Here is a 27,067-nt window from a genome sequence, read left to right as displayed (position 1 = left end):
TCCTACACCTTTCTCAGGTTTGAACCAGTCAGTCACAGGACTGTAGCACTCCACATGTGGCCTGTTGTGTGTTCAAAGAAGGAGGTATCAAGGAAGGAAAAGACCTTGAGCCCCTTACCCATTAAACCTAGAACTACTTTTCCTATTACAGGGCTGGGGCCGCCCCTCCTCATTTGGAGTATTGGGAGGAGGGGGTGAGGTAACCCACATAGGTGCTCAGCAGAGCTCCCAGCACAGAGTTGGCATTTAGGAAACAGTATTTCCTCCCCCCCGTTCCAGCTGTCGTCTCCAAGACCAAGTGCAGGGAACGGAACTGCGGATGATAAGCGCACCTGGATGGCTTGCCTTGCTTTGGCAGGTGAATAAGACACATCGAGCAGGTCTTTGAAGTCGTCGTTCCCACCAGCTCGGTTGGAGAATCACTTCACTGCAGGAGCATCTTACCCTCTGTGCTCTCACACACCACCAGTGCTTACTTCCCTGCCTCCAGCAGAGTTGTTTTGGAAGCTTCCCCTCGTGACTTGTCGGGAAGAAAGCAGTGGAATATTCATCCTCTGGAGCCATCAAGGCACAGAATTGTGGGCCGACTTCCCTGCCCAACAGGGGAGGGAGCTCCGGCCTGCATGGGTGAGGGTCTGCAGTGGTCGCTTTTCAGGCCATGAATTCATAGACATTTGAAGACTTCGAGTGTCTTCAGTGTATCTGATGTGGTCACGGGGCTGTGGTTTCTCCTGGAAATGGCCCTGCTGAAGGGAGCGGTGTTTCACGGGAGCGGGTTTAGTGTTGGATGACTCAGACAGTAAAGAATCTGCTTGCAGTGCAAGAGACCTGGGTTCGATCCCTGGGTCGGGAAGATCTCCTGGAGAAGGGAATGACAACCCATTCCAGAATTCTTGCCTGGAGAATCCCAGGGACAGAGGAGCCTGGCGGGCTACAGTCTATGGGTCACAAAGAGTCAGACATGACTGAGGGGCTAACTGAGGTGCTCACAGGGAGGACTTAGGACTTTCCTGGTCGTGGCACAAGCAAGAAAGATCCCTCTCTCTCTGGAGAGCATCCTGACGGCAACTTGTGTGAATCCCACCCCCAGTGGGCGGGTTACCTCACTGTCCAGAAGGCTGGCTTCTGTCCCCAGCACACTTCAGTCCCCGTCTTGTCGAGTTGCTTCACCCACAGAACCCTCAGGGCCTTCTCTGCATGCTGGTTCTTTGTCTGAAGAAAGACTGCAGCTTCCCACGGCCTGCCGTGGGCTGGCTCTGGAATTCCCGGGAAGTGGGAACCTCGGGGGTGGGGTCCCTCCTCGTCCTGCTGGGGGTCCCCCTCCTGGACTGGTTCAGTGCCTTTTTCTGTTGGTGAGCAGGATCCTTGCCACTGGGTTTCACTTTGTGGTCGCGGAGGGTTTTTTATTCTTTGGTAATAAATGCCTAGAGCCTTGGCTTGTTTCCTCAGTGCTGAGACCTCAGGCTCGTTTTGGTGGCTACTGTTTGACACCATTGGTGGGGCCCTGACTATGCGCAGGCTCGGGGCCAGGCTGTTCCTAACCTCGTATTTTCACTCCTCATTATCCCGAGGGGTAGCTACTGTTACCGCCCAGATTTACTGACGCTACAGGCCCTGGGTAAGTCCTCTCAACCAGCTAGTGGCAAAAGTGGGTATGGAATCCAGATTTTCTGACTCCAGAGCCCACGCTTTCTCTCTCTCTTTTAATTTTATTTATTTTTTTAATTGGCGGAAACTTGCTTTACAATGTTGTTTTGGATTCTGCTGTACAACAATGAGAATCAGTCATCACTGTATACACACACACATCTCTCTTCCCTCCTGAGCCTCCCATCATCCTGCCCCTCTGGGTTGTTGCTGAGCAGCAGGCTGGGCTCCCTGGCTTATTTAGCAACCCCCCACTAACTGGTTTACACATGGTAGTGTACGGATGTCAATGCTACTGTCTCAGTTTCTCCCACCCTCACCTTCCCCAACAACTGTGTCTCCAGATCCATTCTCTGCTAGGTTCATCAGCACCATTTTTCTAGGTTCCATATACATGTGCTAATATATAATGCTTGTTTTTCTCTTACTGACTCACTTCACTCTGTATAAGAGGCTCTAGGTTCATCCACCTCCCTACAACTGACTCAAATTTGTTCCTTTTAATGGCTGAGTAATAATATTCCATTTGTATAAATGCACTACAACCTCTTTATCCATTCATCTGTTGATGGACATCTAGGTTGCTGCCATATCCTGGCTGTTGTAAATATTGTTGCAGTGAACATTCAGTTCAGTTCAGTTGCTCAGTCGTGTCCAACTCTTTGTGACCCCATGGACTGCATGCAGCATGCCAGGCCTCCCTGTCCATCATGAACTCCTGAAGTTTACTCAAACTCATGTCCATCGAGTTGGTGATGCCATCCAGCCATCTCATCCTCTGTCATCCCCCTTCTCCTCCTGCCTTCAATCTTTCCCAGCATCAGGGTTTTTTCCAGTGAGTCAGTTCTTTGCATTAGGTGGCCAAAGTATTGGAGTTTCAGCTTCAGCATCAGTCCTTCCAATGAACACCCAAGACTGATTTCCTTTAGGATTGACTGGTTGGATATCCTTGCAGTCCAAGGGACTCTCAAGAGTCTTCTCCAACACCACAGTTCAAAAGCATCAAATCTTGGGTGCTCAGCTTTCTTTATAGTCCAACTCTCACATCCATACATGACTACTGGAAAAACCGTAGCTTTTACTAGACAGACCTTTGTTGGCAAAATAATGTCTCTGCTTTTTAATATGCTGTCTGTGTTGGTCATAGTTTTTCTTCCAAGGAGTAAGCATCTTTTAATTTCATGGCTGCAGTCACCATCTGCAGTGATTTTGGAGCCCAAGAAAATAAAGTCTCTTATTGTTTCCACTGTTTCCCCATCTATTTGCCATGAAGTGATGGGACCACTAATTTTCTGAATGTTGAGTTTTAAGCCAGCTTTTAAACTCTCCTCTTTCTCTTTCATCAAGAGGCTCTTTAGTTCTTCTTCGCTTTCTGCCCTAAAGGTGGTGTCATCTGTATATCTGAGGTTATTGGTATTTCTCCTGGCAATCTTGATTCCAGCTCATGCTTGGGGTACATGTATCTTTTAGAATTGTGGTTTTCTTACATTATATACTCAGTAATGGAATTGCTGGGTCATATGGTTGATTTATTCCTAGTTTTTTAAAAAGTAATCTCCATGCTGTTCTCCAGAGTGGCTGCATCAGTTTACATTCCTACCCGCAGTGCAGAAGGTTCCCTTTTCTCCATGTCCTCTCCAGCATTTATTGTTTGTTGACTTTTTGAAGATGGCCATTCTGACTAGTGTGAGGTGATACCTGACTGTAGTTCTGATTTGCATTTTTCTAATGGTGAGTGATGTTGAGCATATTTTCATGGGTTTATTGGCCATCTATATGTCTTCTTTGAAGAAGTGCCTGCTTAGGTCTTCTGCCCATTTTTTGATTGGGTTGTTTGTTTTTCTGATATTGAGCTACGGGAGCTGCTTATATATTGTGTAGATTAACCGTTTGTCAGTTGCTTCATTTGCAATTATTTTCTTCCATTCTAGGGGTTGTCTTTTTATCTTTTTTATGGCTTCCTTTGGTGTTTGAAAACTTTTAAGCTTTATTAGGTCCCATTTGTATATTTTTGTTTTTATTCCCATTAATCTAGGAGGTGGATCAGAGAAAATCTAGCTGCGATTTATGTCAAAGAGTGAGCTGCCTATGTGTTCCTCTAAGAGTGTTATAGTTTCTGCTCTTACATTTAGGTCTTTAATACATTTTGAGTTCCTTTTTGTGTATGGTGTTAGGAAGGGTTCTAATTTCATTCTAGTACATGTAGCTGTCTAATTTTCCCAGCACCACTGATTGAAGAGCCTCTCTTTTCTCCACGGTATATTCTTGCCTCCTTTGTCAAAGATAAGGTCCCCATAGGTGAGCCCATGCTCTATCCTTGACTTGACACAATGGTGTTGAAGAATGTGTAATTGTATCAGGAGAAATTCCTCCTGACTAAAGGAAAACCCACTTAAACCACAGGATCGGAGAGCTCCTTCCTGAGAGTCAGGGCTTACCTTCCGACCCAGAGCTCCCTCCCAACATACAGAGAGCATCTGTGCCAGGGCCAGGGGCTGGGCTGTGGGCTCTGGTCTAGAGACTCATTTCTCTGGTCGAGGAGGAGTTAATCTGTGGTGTGAGCAGCTGCAGGAGAGACTGGGCAGGATGCTGTGGTCCTGGGCATGGACCTTGGACGTTGTCATGGTGACTGAAGCTGCTATTCTGCAGACAAAAGGCCAGAGATCTTGAGCTGTCAGACTTTCTCCCCACAAGCAGGAACTGTTGGTTAATCTGAATGACCCGTGAGCACTCCCCAAGGCTGTGACATTTATCATTCTCTTCTGCCCCAAATCACTCACTCACTCATTCATTCATTAATTCAACAAATCTTTTGATTGCCTGCTGTACGCCAGACTCTATGCTAAGTACTGGGGACATGACAGTGAATAAAAGACAGACATGATCCCCGATGTCTTGGAGCTTATAACTAGGATGGTCAAACATCTCAGCTTTTGTAGCCCTGGAATAATTGTGAATAGCACCCCTTTTCCTTTCAAAAGTTTCTCTGTTTCAAAGATAAATTACATGGTCACCCTGCTGATTGGTAATGGGAGAGGCCAACCTTATGCCAATTGTCACATAGATAGGTATAAATAAAAACAGATAGAAATCGACTCTGAATATTCACTGGAAGGACTGATGCTGAAGCTGAAACTCCAATACTTAGTCCACCTGATGTGAAGAGCCGACTCATTGGAAAAGACCCTGATGCTGGGAAAGATTGAAGGCAGGAGGAGAAGGGGGACAACAGAGGATGAGATGGCTGGATGGCATCACTGACTCAGTGGACAAGAATTTGAACAAACTCCAAGAGACAGTGAAGGACCGGGAAGCCTGGTGTGCTGCAGTCCATTAGGTTGCAAAGAGTCGGACAGGATGGAGTGACTGAACAACAGCAACAAAAACCAGATGTAGGCTGCAAAAGCAAAGTAGCTGGAGCTGGGAGGCACGTGAGCAGAACTGACTCAGCAGACGGGAAGCGGGAGCTGAAGGTTGGGCCCCGTGGTGGAAGGAGGCCAGCATGTCTGGGAACTTGGGAGGAGGGGAGTGTTGTGGCCAGAGTTCTGTTGGCAACGGGAGACGGACACTGTGGACAGGTAGCGGTGAAACCCCACAGGGCCTGATGTTGGATTTTATTGTGAGAGCCCTGACTGTTTCAGGCAGCAGGTGACATGACCCAATCAATCAATCCACTGCCATTTTGGCCCCTCTCATAAAACTGGAGCATAGTGGCTGTAGTAATGAGCTGGATTTTAGTCATCCAGTCATCCATTCATCAGCTAAACATTTACGGAGTGCCACCTATGGCACTTTGCTAAGTGTTCTACTCTGGATTTCTTAACTGTTTTATCCTCAGAGGTGACAAAACTTAGGTCCAGGAAGAACCCTTCATGAACCCCCAGCCCCTGTCCATGGTGGTAGTCCCCTGCTTGGCCTGGAAGCATCAGATACTCACATTTGCCTCTGTGCTAGACTATGGGTCTTCCCTGGTGGCTCAGACAGTAAAGAATCTGTCTGCAGTGCAGGAGACCTGGGTTCAATCCCTTAGTCAGGAAGAAATCCTGCAGAAGGGGCTGGCTACCCACTTCAGTATCCTTGCCTGGAGAATCCCACGGACAGAAGAGCCTGGCAGGCTAAAGTCCCTGGGATCACGAAGAGTCGGACACGACTGAGTGACCAACTCTTATAGACTCTATTGGCTCTTTACCATTTTCCCACCGGTCTCTTTTCCAGGTTTGTGAGCTTTTTGAGGTTGGGGCTATGTCTTTTATCCATATATCCCTTATGCCTGGCACAGTGGCTGGTCCATGGCAGATGCTTGCAGTTGAATGAGTGGTGCTTATGTATCTGTTTTGGAGACCAAGAGCCCTTCGTTTAGGACCTTTCCAGAAGTGAATTGGAAAACGAATTTCTTTCTGTGTGCTCGGAGACTTTTCCTTCCGGTCAGGTCGTCCAGAGTACATGTCTGTGTTCTTTATGCATAAGCAGACTCTTTGGTGTTGAAAGCCCCAGAGTTTTACATACTTAGGAGCATGATAATTTTAGAGAAAGAATTACTCCTGAGACAGGCACTCAGCGGCCTGTGGAAATCCTTGCTGTGAGCCGAGTTCACAGCAGGATCAGCCTTCTTCTTCCATGACCTGGGCCCTCCCTTCTTCCAAGTGGCCATTTTTTTTTTTTTTTTAATTGGAGGGTAATTACTTTACGGTGTTGTGTTCATTTCTGCTGTCCAGCAGCATGAATCAGCTGTGTGCATCCATGCATCTCCTCCCTGTTGAGCCTCCTTCCCACACCATCCTACCCCTCGGGGTCATTACCCAAGCAGCCTTTTGTGCAGGAAGTCTGGACCACAGCCAAGGCAGCAGGTGACCTCTGGTGAATGCAGGATCAGGTTCTTTGTGCCCAAAGATGCAGCTTGGGTGAGCTGAAGCCACTCTCCCGGCCATTGCCCAGAAGTCAGAAGGCACTGCCCTTTCTCCAGCCAGGCGGCCATGCGGAAGATTGTTCACCGTGTGGAAGAAGGGTCTGCAGCCTCCGGCCTGTCTCTGCAGGCTCCCACTTCATTACTATTATTGTTTATATCCCTGGGGTTGTTGATTCCATCACGGTTTAGTGAAGAAGATCTAAAGCTTTTAAGCCAGAAATTAAAGAGCTAATGGCAATTGGCATGACGCTAGGAATTTGCAAATGTGAAGTCAGTGTTCTAAAAACACTCTCATAAAAATAAAACAAAACCCAGAAATGATTGCTGTAGTACCCACTTTTATCTACAGATGTGCATGTGTTTGTTCCTTGTTTAAAGTGAAGCAAAAATCTCACTTAACAAGATCAAAAAAAATTTGTAATTTAAAACAATTTTAGTGGCATATAGTTAAGTTCCTCTGCCTTTTCTAAACCTAGCTTGTACATCTGGAAGTTCCTGGTTCAAGTACAGCTGAAGCTTGGCTTGAAGGATTTTGAGCATTGCTTTTCTAGCATGTGAAATAAGTGCAATTGTACGGTAGTTTGAACATTTTTTGGCATTGTTCTCCTTTGGGATTGGAATGAAACTGACCTTTTCTAGTCCTGTGGCCACTGATGAGTTTTCCAAATATGCTGGCATATTGAGTGTGGCACTTTAACTGCATCATCTTTTAGGATTTGAAATAGCTCAGCTGGAATTCCATCACCTCCACTAGCTTTGTTTGTAGTGATGCTTCCTAAGGCCCACTTGACTTCACACTCAACATCTACTTCTGCTTCACTGACCAGGCTAAAGCCTTTGACTGTGTGAATCAGAACAAACTGTGGGAAATTCTGAAAGAGATGGGAATACCAGACCACTTTACTCGTCTCCCGAGAAACCTGTATGCAGGTCAAGAGGAATAGTTAGAACCTCACACAGAACAACTGACAGGTTCAAATTTGGGAAAGGAGTACGACAAGACTGTATATTGTCACCCTGCTTGTTTAACTTCTATGCAGAGTACATCATACGAAATGCGGGGCTGGATGAACCATGAGCTGGAATCAAGATTGCCGGGAGAAATATCAACAACCTCAGATATACAGAGAAGTGATGCATAAGTGATGCAATGTATGTATCAGTGTAAGTGTAAGTGATAAGTGATACACACAGTGACACCGCTCTAACGGCACAAAGCGAGGAGGAATGAAAGAGCTTCTTGATGAGGGAGAAAGAGGATGGTGGCAAAGCTGGCTTAAAACTCAACATTCAAAAAACCAAAATCATGGCCTCCAGTCCCATCACTTCATGGCAGATAGATGGGGGAAAAGTAGAGGCAGGGACAGATTTTATTTTCTGGGGCTCCATAATCACTGTAGGCAGTGACTGCAGCCATGACGTTCAAAGACACTTGCTTCTTGGAAGGAAAGCTCTGACCAACCTAGACAACATATTAGAAAGCAGAGACATTGCTTTGCCGACAAAGATCCATACAGTCAAAGCTATGGTTTTTCCAGCAGTGTGTGAAATGGATGTGAGAGTTGGACCCTGAGGACAATGAGTGCTGAAGAATTGATGCTTTTGAACTGTGGTGTTGGAGAAGACTCTTGTGAGTCCCTTGGACAACAAGGAAATCCAACCAGTCCATCCTAAAGGAAATCAGTCTTGAATATTCACTGGAAGGACTGAGGCTGAAGCTGAAACTCCAGTACTTTGGCCACCTGATGCAAACAGCTGACTCATTGGAAAAGACCCTGATGCTGGGAAAGACTGAAGGCAAAAGGAGAAGAGGGTGGCAGAGGATCACATGATTAGATAGCATCAGATAGACTCAGAGGACATGAATTTGTAGGTACTGTGTTAGACTCTGATGATTAGAAAAATAAAATAAAGATGATGCAAGATGCCTACTCCCTGTTCTTCAGAAGCTTCTAGCCCAGAATTCATTGTCTCACTAGCTCACTTATACAGTATTACTGTGGCCACATACTGCTCTAAAGTTTACTTGTTATTTAGTCTTTACAATGATCGTTTGAGGTAGGGGTAAGCAACTGAGGAGCAGACAAGTTAGATAATTTGCCCAAGCTTAAGAGGCAGGTAGAACTGGGCTCTGGACACAGGCAGTCTGACTCCAAACCCCCTGCCTTTTCACCAGGATGGTCTGCCCCTGTTGGGGAAACTGAGGTGGCTTGAGGCCGGTTGTTAAGAGTCCAGTGTAATTGGTGCTGGAAGGTAAGAAAGTGCTCAGGCCCCTATTCACAGAGCAGGAGTCTCCAACTCAGCCTGGGGAAGCCCCAGAAGGACCTCATTCTCCTGTGAGAAGACCACGGAAAGGAATCATTATCTGTTGGTCATGCTCTCAAGGGACATGGCCTTGCATCTGCATGTAAGGGTGTTGGGCTGAGTCAACAGATTCTATTTAAGAACCACAGTACACAATGTATCGTTTAAGTCTGAAGTTGAGGGTTGCTTATCCATCTTCAAGGAGAACATGCCTTTTCCCTCCCTTCTTGGTAGAAATGAGCAGAAGAGATGCAAAGCTGGTTGATGAGCGCTAGCCTTACTGGAGAAGGTGGGTTTAGCCTTTTGTCTTGTGAAAAAGGAGGATCAGAAGTACAAATTCTCCATACTTCTCCATGCTGCCTTTTTTCAGGTGGAAGAAGTTGATGTCTCAGATAAGCTTTAGCAAAGAGCTTTGCGAGGTGGGCAGAGAGTTGTCTGTGGGAGACAGGAGAAGGCCAGAGTCAAAGGTGGACTTGCAACCAGGCCCAGCTCTGTTGCCTGCTAACTACTACAAAGTGGGTGCATTTCTTTATTTCCATCGCTTCACTTATAAACAATGGGAATGATAATAGGATTTGTTATTACAGGGTTTTTGTTCGGGTTGAATAAGCTAAGGAGGCATATTGTAGATCCTGGCTCCTATGAATGTTTTCATGAACGTTCTTGAGCTTTCTTCAGAGCCTCTGGGGCTGTTTCTGTTCCCGGTCTGCCCACACATCAAGCCGCTCATCCGAGAGAGGTGCTGGTAAGCACTGATTCATTTTCTAAGGGACACAGGAAATGAAATATTAATTGGGGATTAATATGGAGCACTCAAGAGTAAGAAAGAGTACAGGCAGAAAACTGTTGACTTAGAAAGTAGTCACAGCCTGGAAGTTGCGAGTTATGTTTTATTTGGTGGGAATTTTTAGGACTTCAAGCCCAGGAGTCTCAAGTAACTCCGAGAGAACTGTTCCAAAGAGGTGGGAGAGGAGTCATGTTACATAGAAGTTTGCAGCAAGGGGCAGGTAGTCTGAACACTGAAAGATTATTGCTAATTTAGGAAAACCAGGTATCTCATAGAGAAGACTGAGCACTGAAGAATCGATGCTTTTGAACTGTGGTGTTGGAGAAGACTCTTGAGAGTCCTTTGGACTGCAAGGAGATGCAACCAGTCCATCCTAAAGGAAATGAACCCTGAATGTTCATTGGAAGGTATGATGCTGAAGCTGAAGCTCAAATACTTTGGCCACCTGATGCAAAGAGCTGATTCACTGGGAAAGACTCTGATGCTGGGCGAGATTGAAGGTGGGAAGAGAAGGGGACGACAGAGGATGAGATGGTTGGATGGCATCACAGACTCGATGGACATGAGTTTGAGTAAACTCCAGGAGTTGGTGATGGACAGGGAAGCCTGATGTGCTGCAGTCCATGGGGTTGCAAAGAGTTGGACATGACTGAGTGACTGAACAAAAACAAGACATCTCAAGTTAAGGAATTTAGATACAAGAGTCTGGGGGTCCTGAAATCATTCCTTTCGTGTGCATCTCAGCTCTCTGGGGCCAGCATCCTGGGATCTGATCATTCACATCCTTAGTTCCTTGCTCACCTTAGGGAGTGATGGCAGCTTGTGGCAGCTCGATGGCTACCTGATAGCAAGCATGGTTCTCCCTGGGTTCAGAAAGTCACCTGTGGAGGGCTGGAATTGAGGAAGACTGTGACATCCTTGTTTATTGATATGGCAGGAAGCGCTCCATTCACAAAGCTACAATGAGCGCAAGATAGCAGAAACATCCCTTTTTCATGACGTGATTAATCATCTGTTAAATCTCAAGTTCTCTCCAGTGCAGTGGTGATGGAAGGAATAATCCTCTTGGATTTCGCTCACACAGCAATGAATCAGAATTCCAGGAGCTGCTTTTCTAGCCCAGTGGGGGAAAAAAAAAAAAAAAAAATATATATATATATATATATATATATATATTTCCCCAGAAATTGGGTAGAATCATCTTTGATAGGAATAATCTCAAATGCAGAGAGAGTGGGGCATGCTTCAGACATTCTCCTTAGGACCAGAGTGATTTTTCAACGTCACTTGGCAAATTTGTTTCTCAGTCTGGAGAGGCTGAGTCCAAACTGAGATGAAAGAGTGACAGTTAGTTCGTCTGAAAGTGTATTGATCTTTTCAGAGCAGACACATGTATCTCTGCCTCCTTAGGGTACTGGATGCTTTCAGATTTCTCTTATTTCATCCTTGCATGTAGTCAGAGAGAGAAAACTAATTCTGTGTGGTAAGGCACAGTTTGAAAGGTAGAAGGGCTCCTCCCAATGTATCTTGGTCCCACATGACTGTTTGACTAGGTGAGTCATAAATATATTCCCAGGTGCTAAGGAACCGAGTTATAGAACTTTCCCCCCCAGAGAAATGGCTAGTAGTGGTAGCGAGAAAAGCTCGCTTGCTCAGACCGTAGCTCTGGATGGGCTGTTCAGCTCACGTTGGGTTTGTCTCTCTTGTTCTTCAAACAGATTCTCTGCTCCTGCTGTCCAGTCTGCAGGTGGCCCTCTCTGTACATTTATCACCAGGCTGTAAATAAAGCGCTGATGAAAGCCTGCTGCCTGGATCCCCTGGGGACTCGAGGAAAGGCTAATATTTGAGCATAACTGGATACTCAGGGCAGCAGGAAAGTAAACAGCACCCTCGTATCCCCCATGGCACTGAAGGCGCTCGCGCTGCCTTTTTATGCCTGGTTCCTGGGTGGGAAGATCCCCAGGAGGAGGCATGGCTACCCACTCCAGCATTCTTGCCTGGAGAATCCCATGGACCGAGTAGCCTGGTGGGCTTCAGTCCGTGGGGTTGCAGAGAGTCAGACACGACTGAGTGACAGGGCATGCAGCACACGCAGGTCTTGGGGAAGGTTTGTTGTTGGGAGACGCTGAGGCGGTGAGTCTTTTAGGGTGGCTGGTCTGCTCGGCCAGCACAGGTCCGTCTGCTGCACTGGCCGTCTGCCTGGGTGGGAGGTGGGGACCGTGTCCTTCAGTCTCCCTCTCCCATGACCTCTTGTAGACCTTTGGGGTGTTTCCTCCTGGAGCGCGGGGGCAGCCTGCTCTCTAGAGGCAGGGAACTGGGCTAAGAGGATCTGCGATAGGGAGAAAGAGGCCCGCAGAGGATGGAGGGAAGCTGCCTTCCTGGCATTTAGGGTGATAATCCTCCGGGTGCTAAGGCGGGGCATCCACTTGCTGGCTTGGGTAGGCAGGAGATGTGTGATCATGGGCAAGGTCCTCGTTCCTGTGTCTCCTGTGTCCCTGGGGGATGCCTATGTCACAGGTCACCATGAGGGTTCACTGAATTAATCTATGCACTGGTAAGTACTTAGATTCCTGTTATTATTAACGTCATTGGGTATGGGATGACAGGGCAGGCTGTCTGAAGTCATACATCCATCAAAGAGTTCTGACAGCAGCCCTGGAAGACAGGGTCCCTTATTTAAAAACCTGTAATAGATGTATGTGGCCGCACTGGGTCTTAGTCTCAGCATGCGGGGTCTTTCGTTGCAGCATGCAAAGTCTTGGTTGCAGCACGTGTGTGCTAGTTCCCTGACCAGGAATTGAACCCAGGCCCCCCGGCACTGGGAGCACAGAGTCCTAGCCACTGGCCCACCAGGGAAGCCCCTCCTTCATTTTAAAGACCAGAAAACCGAGGCTCGGGGAAGCCGAATACCTTGCAGGGGCTAGATGTGTGCACTTTACCTGTAAACTTTCCCCGTTGCAAGAGGAATATATGAAGTGCTTATACTCTTTTTCTGCGCTGAGGACTTCTTGGAATCAAGAGGTGCCTCGCTGGGAAGTGGCTCCCCACTGTTGTCTGAAGGACGTGTATGGTGTGGTTCTGCCCTGGGATGTGAAGCAGCCTTTCCATTCACTTCTGCTGCTGAAATATTGATATGTGAAATGCTTCTGAAGCAGGAGAAATAAAAAACCTACCATGGCAAACAGATTAATTTCGTACTTCCCCTTCTCACCTGGGGCCCCTCCGCCGCAGATGTGCGAGGTGATGCTGTACCCTGTTGTGGGGCTTGGAGTCATTAGGGGCACTTCTGAGCTGTGATGACTGTGGGTACCCACCGCCTTTCTCGGTCTCCCAGGGCTTGTGGCTTTCCTTCTCTCCACTAATGGTGAAAGCGCGCCTGCTCTGAGGACATTTATGAAACCACTTCCCCCCGCCCATCTTGCCTCGACCCCTGGCTGAATATCTCCTTCCTAAATCTCTTTGCTGACTGTGCCCTCCTGACATGCAGAACGCAAAGGCCTGGAGCCACCCTGTGCCCTCGGACGAAGTCCTTTCCTTTGTCCCCGAGCTGTAAGCATCAGTAAGAAGACTGCATGTCCTGCAGTCTGGCTGACTCATGACCTGAGCCGCTCTGCCTCTGCGCGTGTGGACATTAAATCAAACCGTGCCCGCGGTGGTTGGCGTTGGTGCAGATGCCTCTGGTCGGCCGCCTTCCTCAGTCTCAGACAAGCCGAGTGATGGCTGCTCCACGTCTGTCTGTCTTCCTCCCGGTGCCACGTGAGGAAACAGAGAAACAGATGATCTCACGGGGTGCACAGATCACAGGAGAAAAGCCACAGACAGTTAGTGGTCCCCTGAGGGCCGTGGTTCATCCTGGAGCAGCACTAAAGCTCACCATGGTATCGCGAACTGCCTGAAACTCTGATTTACGCAGCCCGGCCTTGCCCCGAGGGACGCCGGCTCGGGGAGCCTGGTGGCGCGCCTCCGGGGGCTCCTCACGCCCCCTCCTTCCCGTCAGCCTCAGACCTGCCTCATCTGTGAGAGGCTGCAGTCTCCCTGTTCCCCCTTTCTGGGGGTCCTGATGCAGGAGAGGTGGGGGGTGGAGGGGGCAGGAAGGGAGGAGAGTCCTTTACTCACTTGTTTTCCAGTTTCGTTGAGATTAAATTGACATTTTAATGTGGTGGAAGTTGAAAGTTTACCATGTATTTATTTGATACACGAATTTATTGCAAAATGATGACCATGGCATTAGCTAACGTCTCTGTTACACACTCTATATATGTGTGTAATACACTATATTATGTGTGTAATACATTACACACTATGTATGTAATATACACTATATAGTGTATATATACACTACTATACATATGAATATTCTGTAATAACGTCTATGGGAAAAGAATCTGAAAAAGAATGGAGATATGGAGATGTGTGTGTATGTGTGTGTGTGTATGGACTTTCCAGGTAGCTCAGTGGTAAAGAATCTGCCTGTTGATGCAGGAGATCCAGGAGAGGTGGGTTCGATCCCTGTCGGGAAGATCCCCTAGAGAAGGAAAGGGCAACCCACTCCAGTACTCTTGCCTGAAAAATCCCATGGACAGAGGAGCCTGTTGGGCTTGAAGTGCAGTGAAGTTGCTCAGTTGTGTGTGACTCTTTGAGACCCCATGGACTGTAGCCTGCTGCGCTCCTCCGTCCATGGGATTTTCCAGGCAAGAGTACTGGAGTGGGTTGCCATTTCCTTCTCCAGAGGATCTTCCTGACCCAGGGGTCGAACCCAGGTCTCCCACACCATAGGCAGACGCTTTACCGTCTGAGCCACCAGGGAAGTCATGAGTTGGGCATGACTGAGCACTCATGTCTGCACGCAATGCTATACATATATCTGATTCACTTTGCTGTGACTCAAGACTCTCCATTCTTTTTCAGATTCTTTCCCCATATAGGTTATTACAGAATATTGAGCAGTGTTCCTGTGCTGTCCACTAGGTCCTTATTGATTATTTTATATATACAGTAGTGTGTATATGTTAATCCCAAGCTCCTAATTTATCACCTCTCCCCAGGTTTCCCCTTTGGTAACCTTAAGTTTGATTCCCAAATCTGTGAGTATGTTTCTGTTTTGTAAATAAGTTAGAAACAGATTCTTTTAGATCCGTACGTGTTCACATTCAGTCGGGTCCGACTCTTTGTGACCCCATGGACTGTTGCCCACCAGGCTTCTCTGTCCACGGGATTTTCCAGGCAAGAATACTGGAGCGGGTTGCCACTTCCTACTCCAGGGGATCTTCCCGACCCAGGGATTGAACCCGTGTCTCTTACATTTCCCGACTGGCAGACGGATCCTTGCCAGCGGCACCGTTTTGCCTCTTTGACGTCAGCACACTAACCAATGCCATCACCTTCTCACTCACCTGCTTTTTAGACACAGAACAATCATTGTATTTCTTGGTGTTGGGTTGCTTTCTTATGTTTGTCTGTATTACAAAGAAATAAGTTGCTTTCCCTTCACACTGCTGGGAATACCATGTGCCTACATTTATTACTATAGTTTGTTCACTCATTTCCTATTGACTGAAGCATTCATCTATGAATCCCTTGCTGGGTGGGTATTGGAAATTCTAACTTACAGGCTATAAAGGAAATTCAAAAAGGGGTAGAATTAAATTTTAAAGTGATGCCTTCTAATTTATAGTATGCTCTCCTTGAAACTCTCACATCCCATCTAGTATAATTATCTCCTTGTGATTTTCAGAAGACCTCTCTGAACTTGGTTGTGGGTGAACTTGTGAACACATGACGCTCCTTGAGCCTGAGATTGTGGCTTTAAATGATGCTGATGGGAGTTGAACCTCGAACCTATAACTGATCTTTCAAGCCAGACTGTGGCTCAGTTTTGTCATTTCATCAGCAACGTGCTTGGACATTTCTAATGAGCTGGCTTATCTTCGCTTTTGTAGCCTGCATGGAGAGGGAAAAAAAACTTAAAAGCAACTGCTTTTCATTTTAATAGCCTTTACTTGAGTTCAAACAACTAAGATTATTAGAAAATACTTTAGAAATCTAAAAAAGTTAGAATTATGAATTCAATCAGTAATATGGAGTTTAAAATGATGCCATTGATTCAAGTGATAGCAGTCCATTTATACTGGTTTTCCCTGTAGGTATATAACCTACAGATTGTGGATTCCTTTTAATCCTGGTTGTTTGCTGGAGTCTTTCTGATCTAAAAGATCTAGACAGTATCACACCTCATTCCTGGGCTGGGGGATCCTCTCGTCTTACCAAGAGCTTGGTGACTTGTGAGAGACCTTCTTTTTCTCCTGCTTGCTTCTGGTTGTAAATCATATTCTAGCCCCCTGTACCCTTATATTTAAACTCACTTCCCCAAGGCATCTGCTTGTAGAGCCCACTTTACTGAAGACTTGGGGGCACAAGAGAGGGATTTACATCTGAGATCTGAAGCAAGTTAAACTTGGGTACCAGATGGACCTGCTTTATTTAAACAATTATTTGCCTGTTTCTGGCTGTGCTGGTCCTTGTTGCCACGAGGGCTTTCTCTAGCAGAGCAAGGGCTACTCTGTTATGGTTTGTGGGCTTCTCACCGCAGTGGCTTCTCTTGTTGCAGAGAAGCTCTTGGCGAGTGGGGCTCAGCAGTCGCAGCCTGTGGCTCAGTATCTGTGGTGCACAGGCTTAGCTTCTTGCTGGCACGTGGGGCCCTTTCAGATCAGGGATTGAACCGTGTCTCCTGTGTTGCCAGGCGGATGCTCTACCACTGAGCTGCCAGGAAAGCCTGGACCTGCTTGTTAGAAGTCTTGGGCGTTGCAGTAACTGAGCTCAATTGACACTTGTCTGTTTTGCTCTCCTCTTTTCCTTTTTTATTCCCCCAGTGCTTTCCCTCTCTTTTCTCTCTTCCCTCCCTCAGGCTCTAAAATCCACTTTTCCCAGTTTTTATGTATTCTTTAAATTTTTAGTGCTGAGCCGTGGAGCTCTCATCCACTGCAGCAGTCCGGTAAAGTCTGATGCTCTGTTGACATGTTCAAGGAAGCAGTCTAGTTAGAAATGACTGCTTGGGCCTTCCTTGGTGGTCCAGTGGTTAGGACTCCTCGCTGGCAGTGCAAGGGTCATGGGTTCGATCCTCGGTCGGTAAACCAAGACCCCACAAGCCACGCAGTGTAGCCAAAAAAGAAGAAAGAAATGACCACTTGGGAGGTCTCTTCTGTCTAAATTCTTGGACAGTGACAAGCCTTCTCCCTCCTCTGTGTCTGGAGGAGAGCACAGGGTCGGTTAGTGTGATTGTGTTCGGGGTACCGTATGCAGAAGAAAGGGCAAAACCAGGGCTTTGGATCAGTCTAGGCTTGAATTCTGAACCCTCTTCTTCCTGGCTGTGTGACCGCAGACGGGGTACTTGACATTCCTGAGCCTGTTTCCGTATCTTGAAAGAGAGAGGTAATATGACGTGCTCACAAGTGTAGAAAGAATAGAATAGAATAACACACCGGTTGTGGAAGGGATTAAAGGCAAGAATGCTTCTAGAGGACCTGCCTCAATGCAATGTTAACTCAACACTCAACCAATGTTAATTTCCTTTCCTTTCAAGTGATAGATACTTTCCTTGAGGGTTACATATGTAAACATTAAATATTTATCAATTGCATAATTCAGAGAAAAGAAACTTGAAAAGGAATCTTATGTTGGATTTTTTTTTTTTTTTGATGAAGCCAATAATTACCCTTGCTTGTCTTTGCTGCAAATCTGTCTATATGCGGCACTGGGTCTGTTTTGGATGTCAGCGTGCCGTCCTTAGCGCAGTGAGGATGGATTGAACCCAAACTCTTTTCACAGCTGCATAGAAGTTGTAAATATTAGGTATTGATGCTGTGATCTGAGGCCACTCAAGTGACTGGGCTCTAGAGCTGTCTCTGAGGTGGGCCCATCAGAGCTGAATCGATGATGAAGAGATAAACAAAGCTTAAGGCCTGTGTTGGTCTGATGGCACTCACAGGAGAGTGAAAATGGGTATTTTACCAGCAGAAAGAACTCAGCCTCTGTCTTCTGTCTGAAGCAGAGGATTGCAGAGCCACCAGTGAAGAAGTGACCTTTGCAGATTAGGCTGATTTAAACCACGGGCAAAGACACGTTCCATGCAGCTGGATTTTCAGTTCTGGGCTGCCAGGTTTATGTTAGAAACAGTGGCTAGTGTAATATTTCATGTTCTTAGAGGCAGGAAAGAGTAAAGACTTGAACAAAAGAGGTTTTTTCCTTTTGTCAATTGTCTAGTGAAGTGTGAAGTGAAAGTCACTCAGTCGTGTCCGACTCTTTGTGATCCCATGGAATAGTCCATGGGATTCTCCAGGCCAGAATACTGGAGTGGGTAGCCTTTCCCTTCTCCAGGGGATCTTTCCAACCCAGGGATCGAACAATTTTCCAAATGCAGTCAGCAGCCTGTTTATGTACCACTGTGAGCTAAGAATGGTTTTGCATATTTAAAGGGCTATAAAAAGATAGGAAAACTACACAGCAGAAACCACATGTGGCCCGCAAAACCTAGAATATTTACTGTCTGGCTTTTTCTGGAAATGGGTTGATCCCTGGTCTGAAGAGTTGGAAATATCTCAGATCAGTGAAGGCAAAATGTAACTAACAATGGTTGGCTTTTTCAGTTGTCATCTAATTTGTGGCAACCACTGTCTGCCCGTTTTAACAAAGCTTGCTGCTGCTAAGCTGCTGCTAAGTCACTTCAGTCGTGTCCAACTCTGTGCGACCCCATAGACGGCAGCCCACCAGGCTCCTCCGTCCCTGGGATCCTCCAGGCAAGAACACTGGAGTGGGTTGCCATTTCGTTCTCCAACGCATGAAAGTGAAAAGCTCAGTGAAGAAAAGAAAAGTGAAGTCGCTCAGTCGTGTCCGACCCTCAGTGACCCCATGGACTGCAGCCTACCAGGCTCCTCCATCCATGGGATTTTCCAGGCAAGAGTAGTGGAGTGGGGTGCCACTGCCTTCTCCGTTAACAAAGCTTAATGGCCATTATTTAGGATGAATATACTCACATCTCAATGTTAATTGTGTCTGGCAGTATCCACGTGCGGTTATTACAGTTTTTGGCAGAGAGTGGAGTATCTTCCTTTCTAGAAGTAGCTCATGTTTCTGTCACCTCCCTCTGCAGCCCCCAGCTGTCCCTTCTTCACCACGGCTCACCTGCTTAAAATCTCCTCCTCCCCTCTCCCTTGGCTTGAAAGAGGTTGACAGGGCCCACTTGGGAAGAGCTGCGGAGGGATTGTCCACCTTGTTCTGTGCACACTGATACTCTGGAAGGATCTTCAGCAGCGGATGTGTGATCAAAGACCCGTGACGTGTATGTGATGAAGAGGTATAAGTCCTGGGCCTAGGCCGTCCATGGGGGTGGAACCTGAACAAACAACCTCCTGGAAGAATTGGGGCCCAGATTAGACCCTAAAGGAGGGGCACCTTTGTGGAAGAGCAAAGCAGAGGTTCAGGAGTACGAGGGGATGTCTCCTAGAGTGTCCTGCCCAGGGCTGAAGGCTTTTCCAGTCATGTGAGCTGGGGTTGGCACGTCAGTGTGGCCAAGTCATTGGGAATTTTAAGGTGTATGAAATGACAAATCCAGTAGCCAGTGAGGAGTCACTGTCATTTATTTTAAAAAGGAGGTATGTGTGTGTGCGTGTGTGTGTGTGTGTTAGGGGGACACAGTTGGCAGCTCTTTGTTAAGCCTTGCTCCAGTGCTGGGCACCCGGTTAAGCGTGTTACATCGATCATCTAACTTCATCCTCACAATAACTCTGTGGGGGGAGGAGTTATCACCTCCAGTTTGCAGATGAGGAAACCTAGGCTGAGAGGGGTGAACATAACTTGCCCGAGGTTCTGAGGTCCCAGCTCCCAACTCCCAAAACCAGCTCAGGGGAAACCAGTCCAACACAACAGGCAAGAGCAGAAAGGAACTGAAATCCCATCTTCCAAGAACGGCCGCTTTGGGGGCCAGTCCTCACAGACCGCCTTCCATGGATACTCAAGACCTGTGCGTTCTGCGTAACCTGTGCGTGTGTGCTGAGTCGCTTCACTCGTGTCCTTTGCAGCCTTTGTGGTCCTATGGGCCGCAGCCCACCGGGCTCCTCTGTCTGTGGGATTCTCCAGGCAAGAATACTGGAGTGGGTTGCCACGCCTTTCTCCGGGGGATCTTCCCGACTAGGGACTGAACCCGTGTCTCTCATGTCTCCTGCACTGGCAGATGGGTTCTTTACCACTGAGCCACCTGGGAATCCTACACCTGCAAATTTTACATAAATGACAATATAGTATATATCAGGTTCCCCTCCCATTTAAAACTAATTTTTTACTTTTAATAAGTGAGTGTATAGTGTTATAAAAAATTCTAAGTAGATTTGAAGATCTAATTGGCTTTACTCAATGATTTATGAATTGGGCAGATCTCATCTAGCATCTGGAGGCATGGTCCCAGGGTCTGTACAAAATGGACGGTTTTTATAGGACAGAGAACTATTATGAAAAAAATGTCACATTTAGTGAAATAACTCAGACAGAGAAAGATAAATAGCACATGTCATTTATGTGTGTGTGCTAAGTAGCTTCAGTCGTGTCCGACTCTTTGTGACCCTATGGACTGTAGCCCGCCAGGCTCCTCTGTCCGTGGGATTCTTCAGGCAAGAAGACTGAAGTGGGTTGCTCTTTCTTTCTTCAGGAGGTCTTCCCGACCAGGAATTGAATTTGCGTCTCCTGTGTCTCCCGCGTTGGCAGGCAGGTTCTTTACCACTAGCACCACCTGGAAAGCCTGATATCATTTATATGTGGCATCTAAAGATAATACAAAAGAGTCTATATATAAGGCAGAAATAGAGTCACAGACACAGAAAGCAAAGTTGTGGTTACCGAAGGGACAAATGAGGAGCATGGGGTTAACTGATGCAGACTACTTTGCATAAAATAGATGAGCAGAGGGATTTAGCACATGGAGCTGTATTCTTGTAAGGACCTATAATGGAATATAATAAAAAAAAAGAGACTGAATCACCTTGCTGTACACCTGAAACTAACATAGTATTGTGGCTCAACAACACTTCACCGAAAGAGAATAAGTATTAAAAAGATCACGTTTCTGGAGCAGGCTGAAGCTGCAGTCGAGTCAGGTGTTCAGCGCAGGTTTGGTGCTGTGCGGTCCGGCGCACGTGGTGCGGTTCCGGGCTGCGCTTTCCTCTCTAACTGTAGTATTTCACTCTGTGACTGTACTTTTGTCTGCATAACCTGTCGTCTAGAGATCACTGCAGGTTCTTGAGCAAGGGAATCTTGATAAACTTCTTAACTGAGTCTCACGCTCTCTCACTTTCCTTGCAGCACGCTCTTGACGCTGACAACGCGGGAGTGAGCCCAGTAGGAAACTCTTCCAACAGCAGCAGTCACTGGGACCTCGGAAGCGCCTTTTTCTTTGCTGGGACTGTCATCACCACCATAGGTATCCAAGTGTTTGCGAGCGTCTTTTCCCCGCAGGCCCTCCTGAAAAATGGCACTAAAATCAACAGTTTGTCCTCATAGAATACGAGACTGCTGGGGCCTCAGAGGAGGCTTCCCAAACACTGTCAAATTATCACAGTACTTGTGTGGTGGCTCTCAATAAAAGCCAAAGTAGAATGAACTGTTTCAGTTTTCAAAATGAAAGTCTAGGGGACCTTTAGTTTAAATGGACCTCATGGGAAGGTTAAAGTGAAAAAAAATCAATCTCTGAATTGGTCAGTTGAACTCAGATTGCTCAGCTGAGTTGAAATTCCTTTTTTAAAAGTGTACTTATTCAAGTTATTCATGAAGGCACCAAACTGTTCTACAAAGTTTGTTATGAAAAACAGTAGTCTCTGGCCTTCTCTCTTTTTTTAACCTCCCCTGGATACATTGCTTTCATCCCTTTTCCTTGCTTATTTTGATATTCATCTCCATGCCTTTAAATATCACAATTGTGCTGCACTTGCCGAATTTGATTTTAGTGATGATTTCTTGACTTCCCATTGAGGAAGATGAGGAATTAGTTCCCTTTCCTCATCCCTGCTCACCGTAGAAGGGCTGTCTTCCCGTCCTCCTTCCTTCCCTGTGGTTTAATTAGATCAAAAGTGAATGTTTGCATTACTTTGCTGGGTAAATGCTCTTCACAGCTGATCATAAGGTGAGCTCTGATTACTTACTTCCTGCACCAATTTTTGTTCTCATTGTATTTCTGTGTGTCTTTTATCTGATCCTCGGGGAGTCTTGTATTTTTGTCCTAGGTGTTAATTGGTTTGCCATAGGGGTTAACGTCATAATTATAATCGCATATAATAACCTTAGGGTTCAAATCTTTAAGCAGTATTTATTAGCCCTCTGTTATGGGTGATGACATCTCTTTCTCCACCACACAGTTTCAGTTGAGGCCTTCCTATCAGTGTTTACTTTTACATCATTAAATATGCTTAAGCTTCTGTCAGACGACTTGCCCACTTTAAATAATAACTCTTGGATCTCAGCGGTCATATATAATGCAGTCAGGGAACTTACTCAGCATCTCAACTCCTTTTCCTCTTCCGCTGTCAATTATTACTCACTGTATCATTCTGTGACATCAGGGTGTATATTTCACATTCTGTTCTGCTGCCTGGGTACTCCCATTGTGTTAGTCATAGTTCTGCGCTTGAATATTGTCAGTGTTCATCTCTAGCCACGGTTTACACCGTGGTTTTGCCATTGCTTTTGTCAATCTTCACTTGCTTGGCTGAACCTTAAGAATGGCTCCTGGGAGCAATATTCCCTGGGTGTTTGTATTGTCGGATGGTAGCCTTACACTTGCCTGGAAAATCCCATGGACGGAGGAGCCTGGTGAGCTGCAGTCCATGGGATCGCTAAGAGTCAGACACGACTGAGCGACTTCACTTTTCCTTTCATGATTGGAGAAGAAAATGGCACCCCACTCCAGTACTCTTGCCTGGAAAGTCTCATGGATGGAGGAGCCTGGTAGGCTGCAGTCCATGGCGTTGCTAAGAGTCTGATATGACTGAGCGACTTCACTTTGACTTTTCACTTTAATACATTGGAGAAGGAAATGGCAACCCACTCCAGTGTTCTTGCCTGGAGAATCCCAGGGATGGGGAGCCTAGTGGGCTGCCGTCTATGGGGTCGCACAGAGTCGGACACGACTGAAGCGACTTAGCAGCAGCAGCCTTACACTTGAAGGGCAGTTTGGCTGGAAATGAAATCTGTGACTCGAATTGTTTTTTAAGGATCGTGTTGGTTACTCTGTTTCCCCCTCTGCTTATGCACTGGTGGAGAAACCTAACGCCAGGCAATTTCCCCCCTTTTATCAGTATAACTGACTTGATCTTTCTGCTCAGCTACTCAAAACATTATTTCTTTATCATTCGTCTGATAAAGCTACTAGGTTTTGTCCCTTTTATTTCAGGAAAGCTGTCTCGATTGTCATTTTGAAACATTTTCTCCGCTGTATGGTCTGGGCTCTGTTCTTTAGGGATTCCAATTGTACATCTATCATTACTTCTTTCCATGTCTTCTATACTAGTATCTTCCCTGAACTCCTTTTTAACCCTTAAAATTGGCTTTCAATTTCTTTTTTTAAATTATTTATTTTAATTGGAGGCTAATTACAATATTGTGATGGTCTTTGCCATTTATTGACATGAATCAGCCATGGGTGCACGTGTGTCCCCCATCCTGAACCCCCTTCTCACCTCCCTCCCCACCCCCTCAGGACGAGCCCCTCAGGGTCATCCCAGTGCACCTGCTTTGAGTGGCCAGCTTCATGCATTGAACTTGCACTGGTCATCTGTCTCACATATGATAATATACAAGTTTCAATGCTATTCTCTCAAATCATCCCACCCTCGCCTTCTCTCGCAGAGTCCAATAGACTGTTCTATACATCTGTGTCTCCTTCGCTGTCCTGCATATAGGCTTATTGTCTTTCTAAATTCCGCATATATGTGTTAATATACTGTATTATATATTATACAATATATTGTTTTTCTTTCTGACTTACTTGCACTTTCTATAATAGGCTCCAGTTTCATCCATCTCATCAGAACTGACTCAAATGCATTCTTTTTAATGGCCGAGTAATATTCCATTGTGTATATGTACCACAGCTTTCTTATCCATTCATCTGCTGATGCACATCTAGGTTGCTTCCATGTCCTGGCTATTGTAAACAGTCCTGCGATGAACATTGGGGTACACGTGTCTCCTTCAATTCTGGTTTCCTCACTGTGTATGCCCAGCAGTCGGATTGCTGGATTGTATGGCAGTTCTATTTCCAGTTTTTTAAGGAATCTCCACACTGTTCTCCATAGTGGCTGTACTAGTTTGCATTCCCACCAACAGTTTAAGAGGGTTCCCTTTTCTCCACACCCTCTCCAGCATTTATTGTTTGTAGACTTTTGGATCGCAGCCATTCTGACTGGGGTGAGATGGTACCTCATTGTGGTTTTGATTTGCATTTCTGTGATAATGAGTGATGTTGAGCATCTTTTCATGTGTTTGATAGCCATCTGTATGTCTTCTTTGGAGAAATGTCCATTAAGTTCTTTGGCCCACTTTTTGATTGGGTCATTTATTTTTTTGGAATTGAGCTGCATGAGCTGCTTGTATATTTTGGAGACTAATTTCTTGCAGTTGTTTAATTTGCTACTATCTCTCCCGTTCTGAAGGCTGCCTTTTCACCTTGCTTATAGTGTCCTTCACTGTGCAAAAGTTTTAAGTTTAACTAGGCCCCCTTTGTTCACTTTTTATTTCCGTTACTCTGGGAGCTGGGTCGTGTCACTTGCTTGATTCCGTCCTCTCTTCTTTGTGTGTGTGTGCGTGTTTTCACAGTGCTTACCTCCTCCATGTGCGTCTTCCAATTTTATTTTCATTACTGTGATCATTAGGGGACTTTTTTCTTTGCTATTTTTTCCCTGGATTCCATTAGCTTAGCTCACATCTCATCTACACTTGTTACCTCGTCATCTTCTCCCTGATTTCCTGCATCTTTGTGGTTTCTCTGATGATTCTGAGAGGCAATTACTTCACCCTTGCTTACGGTTTTGTCTGGTTGGGGCAGCATCTTTCTGCCGAGTGTCTTTCATTCACTGGTAAGTTTTGCTGCTCTTTCACTTTTTTTTTTTTTTTTTAAATGGAAGCTTTATCTTCATGCCGAGCATTTCTTTTGATGCCAAACACACTGGATATCCCTGGACTAGCTCTCTGCTGAACTTTCCCCGGGGGCTGGAAGAGGAGAGCAGGGAGAAGCCGGTAACCTTTCTGGCCGCACGTGCCAAGACGCCCCTCTTTCCTGCTGCCAGTGAGGCGGAGCGCCCCCTGCAGACCCGGCCCGTCTGTGTCCCTCTCTGCATAGCTCTGCCTCTTCTGTTTTTCTGGACCAGGTCAAGCTCAGGAAGGCTTCTGCGGCTCTTCCTGTTCACACTGTATTTCACACTTGGTGCAAACAGGGATGTATCTTTTGAAGTTCAAGGTGAGACCCTCAGTTTCATAATTGGATTTTTACTGACACTTTCTGAGATTTGCCATCAATGGGCCCTTTAATCATTCTCTGTACTTCTCGATATTTTTTCCCATGTTGCCTCTGCAATCTCAGCTTCTTTGGGTAACCCTGACCTATATGGTGGAATCCGTAGATTGCATCCCTTTCCCAACTCTGCTGAAAAAGAGTTTGAGAGTTATTGGCCCTCGTTTAGTAGTGAAGTCACATTGCAATAAAAATTCTCATTCAGAAGAATGGGAGACACACAGCTATCACCAGTTCACAGCAGCGATGGCCAAACAGAGGGAGATTCTTCTGCACTCAGGGGGAAGATTCTTGCATTAACATTTGTTTATATTCTGTGGGAGGAAATCTCTCTCCTAGTTCAAATCTCTCAAATCCCATAACTCTCTGAGGCCTTCTGTGAGGTTTTTCCTTCCCCCTACTTTTCATAGCCACACATTGGGTGGGTGTTGGAGGATATGCCTTTTTGGGGGGAATGCATCTTTGGTGATTGTCTTCCTATTGGTGCAAGTTTCAGAAGCTCTGGGTTGTTTTAGAGGCATGGGTTTTTGTCTATGGTTATAGACCTCATCTTCAGAACCTGTATGATTTTTACCTTGTTGCATTCAAGAAAGTTATGTGCAACAAGGAAACCTGGAGTGAGCGAGAATTGTCATCCCTTTTAGAAAGTCTCATAACATAATTTCTGGCACACTAGGTTTGTACTCACAAATCTGCAAGTGTATTAAGATCAACTATTCCAAGCAGTAGAGGCATAAATTATGCCAGGAAGTCTGGGGCCCAGAAGCCTTTCAGACACTCCGGACCGGATCAGATCATGTTTGTCCTCAATCCCATAGCATCCAACAAAGGATGCAAGATGACATGGCACCATTTGATGTAAGGGCAAAAAGTGCCATCCAGCTCAGCAGCCCCTGAGGGCATCGCTGCAGCAGACCAGAGAAGACCAATGTCAGGTTCAACTGTGTGCAGCGGTCTGGATATTAGATGGGGAAAGGGGTCGTGTGTCATTGGGGGATTTATGGTGAAGTAAGTCAGAAGGAGAAAGACAAACACCATATAATGTCACTTATATGTGGAATCAAATATATGGCAGAAATGAACCTACAAAACAGAAACAGACTCAGGCAGAGAAAGACTTGTGGTTGCCAAGAGGGAGGGGATGGGGAGGGAGTTTGGGATTGGTAGATACAAGCTATTATATACAGAATGCGTGAGCAACAAGGTCCTGTGTAGCACAGGGAGCTCTATTTAATATCCTCTGGTAAACCATAATGGAAAAGAATATTTAAAAATGTGTGTATATATGTGTGTATTGGCTGTACAGCAGGAATTAGCAGCTTATAAGTGACTATAGCACAAGCAAAGCAAAGGGAAGTTGCTCAGTCGTGCCCGACTCTTGGCGACCCCATGGACGGCAGCCCACCAGGCTCCTCCATCCATGGGATTCTCCAGGCAAGAGTACTGGAGTGGGGTGCCATTTGCTTCTCCAGGGGATCTCCCCAACCCAGGAATGGAACCCAGGTCTCCCACATTGTAGGCAGACATTTTTACTGTCTGAGCTACCAGGGGAGACTCAGAAGTAACTATACTTAAATTTAAAAATTAAAATTAAATTAGAAGCATAAAAAAAGAAAGAAATTCAGTAACGTGCATGTGCATGGCCACAGTCCTGAGTTCAGAGACAGACAGGATTCCTGGATTAGGCCAGTAAGCGAGTGGATTCCTGCAGGGGCTTTTGCGTGAGTTTTGAAGGAAATGACTTCTTTTTCTTACTGGAGGTAAATTGGGAAAAAGGTAAGCCAGGACCCTGCTGTCCATTTCCTTCCGTTGAGGGGTTTTTCTGCCTAGGGTTCAGCTGATAGTGAAGAAGCCGAGTAACAGAAGAGGAGCCGTA

At 46.1% G+C, this 27,067-nt stretch overlaps 1 protein-coding gene across 1 annotated transcript in view; it reads left to right on the top strand.

Moving 5' to 3' along the window:
- KCNK10 (potassium two pore domain channel subfamily K member 10) overlaps positions 1-27,067 on the top strand; it is a 149,436-nt gene that overhangs the window by 73,855 nt on the left and 48,514 nt on the right. The window contains exon 3 of the mRNA XM_055538832.1: positions 20,991-21,108. Within this exon, the coding sequence (XP_055394807.1) occupies positions 20,991-21,108 (118 nt within the window). The remainder of the gene's footprint in view (positions 1-20,990; positions 21,109-27,067) is intronic.

This window comes from Bubalus kerabau, chromosome 10 (assembly GCF_029407905.1).
Source record: "Bubalus kerabau isolate K-KA32 ecotype Philippines breed swamp buffalo chromosome 10, PCC_UOA_SB_1v2, whole genome shotgun sequence".
In the NCBI taxonomy this organism is placed as follows: Eukaryota; Metazoa; Chordata; class Mammalia; order Artiodactyla; family Bovidae; genus Bubalus; species Bubalus kerabau.
This window is presented reverse-complemented; position numbering and strand designations above follow the sequence as displayed.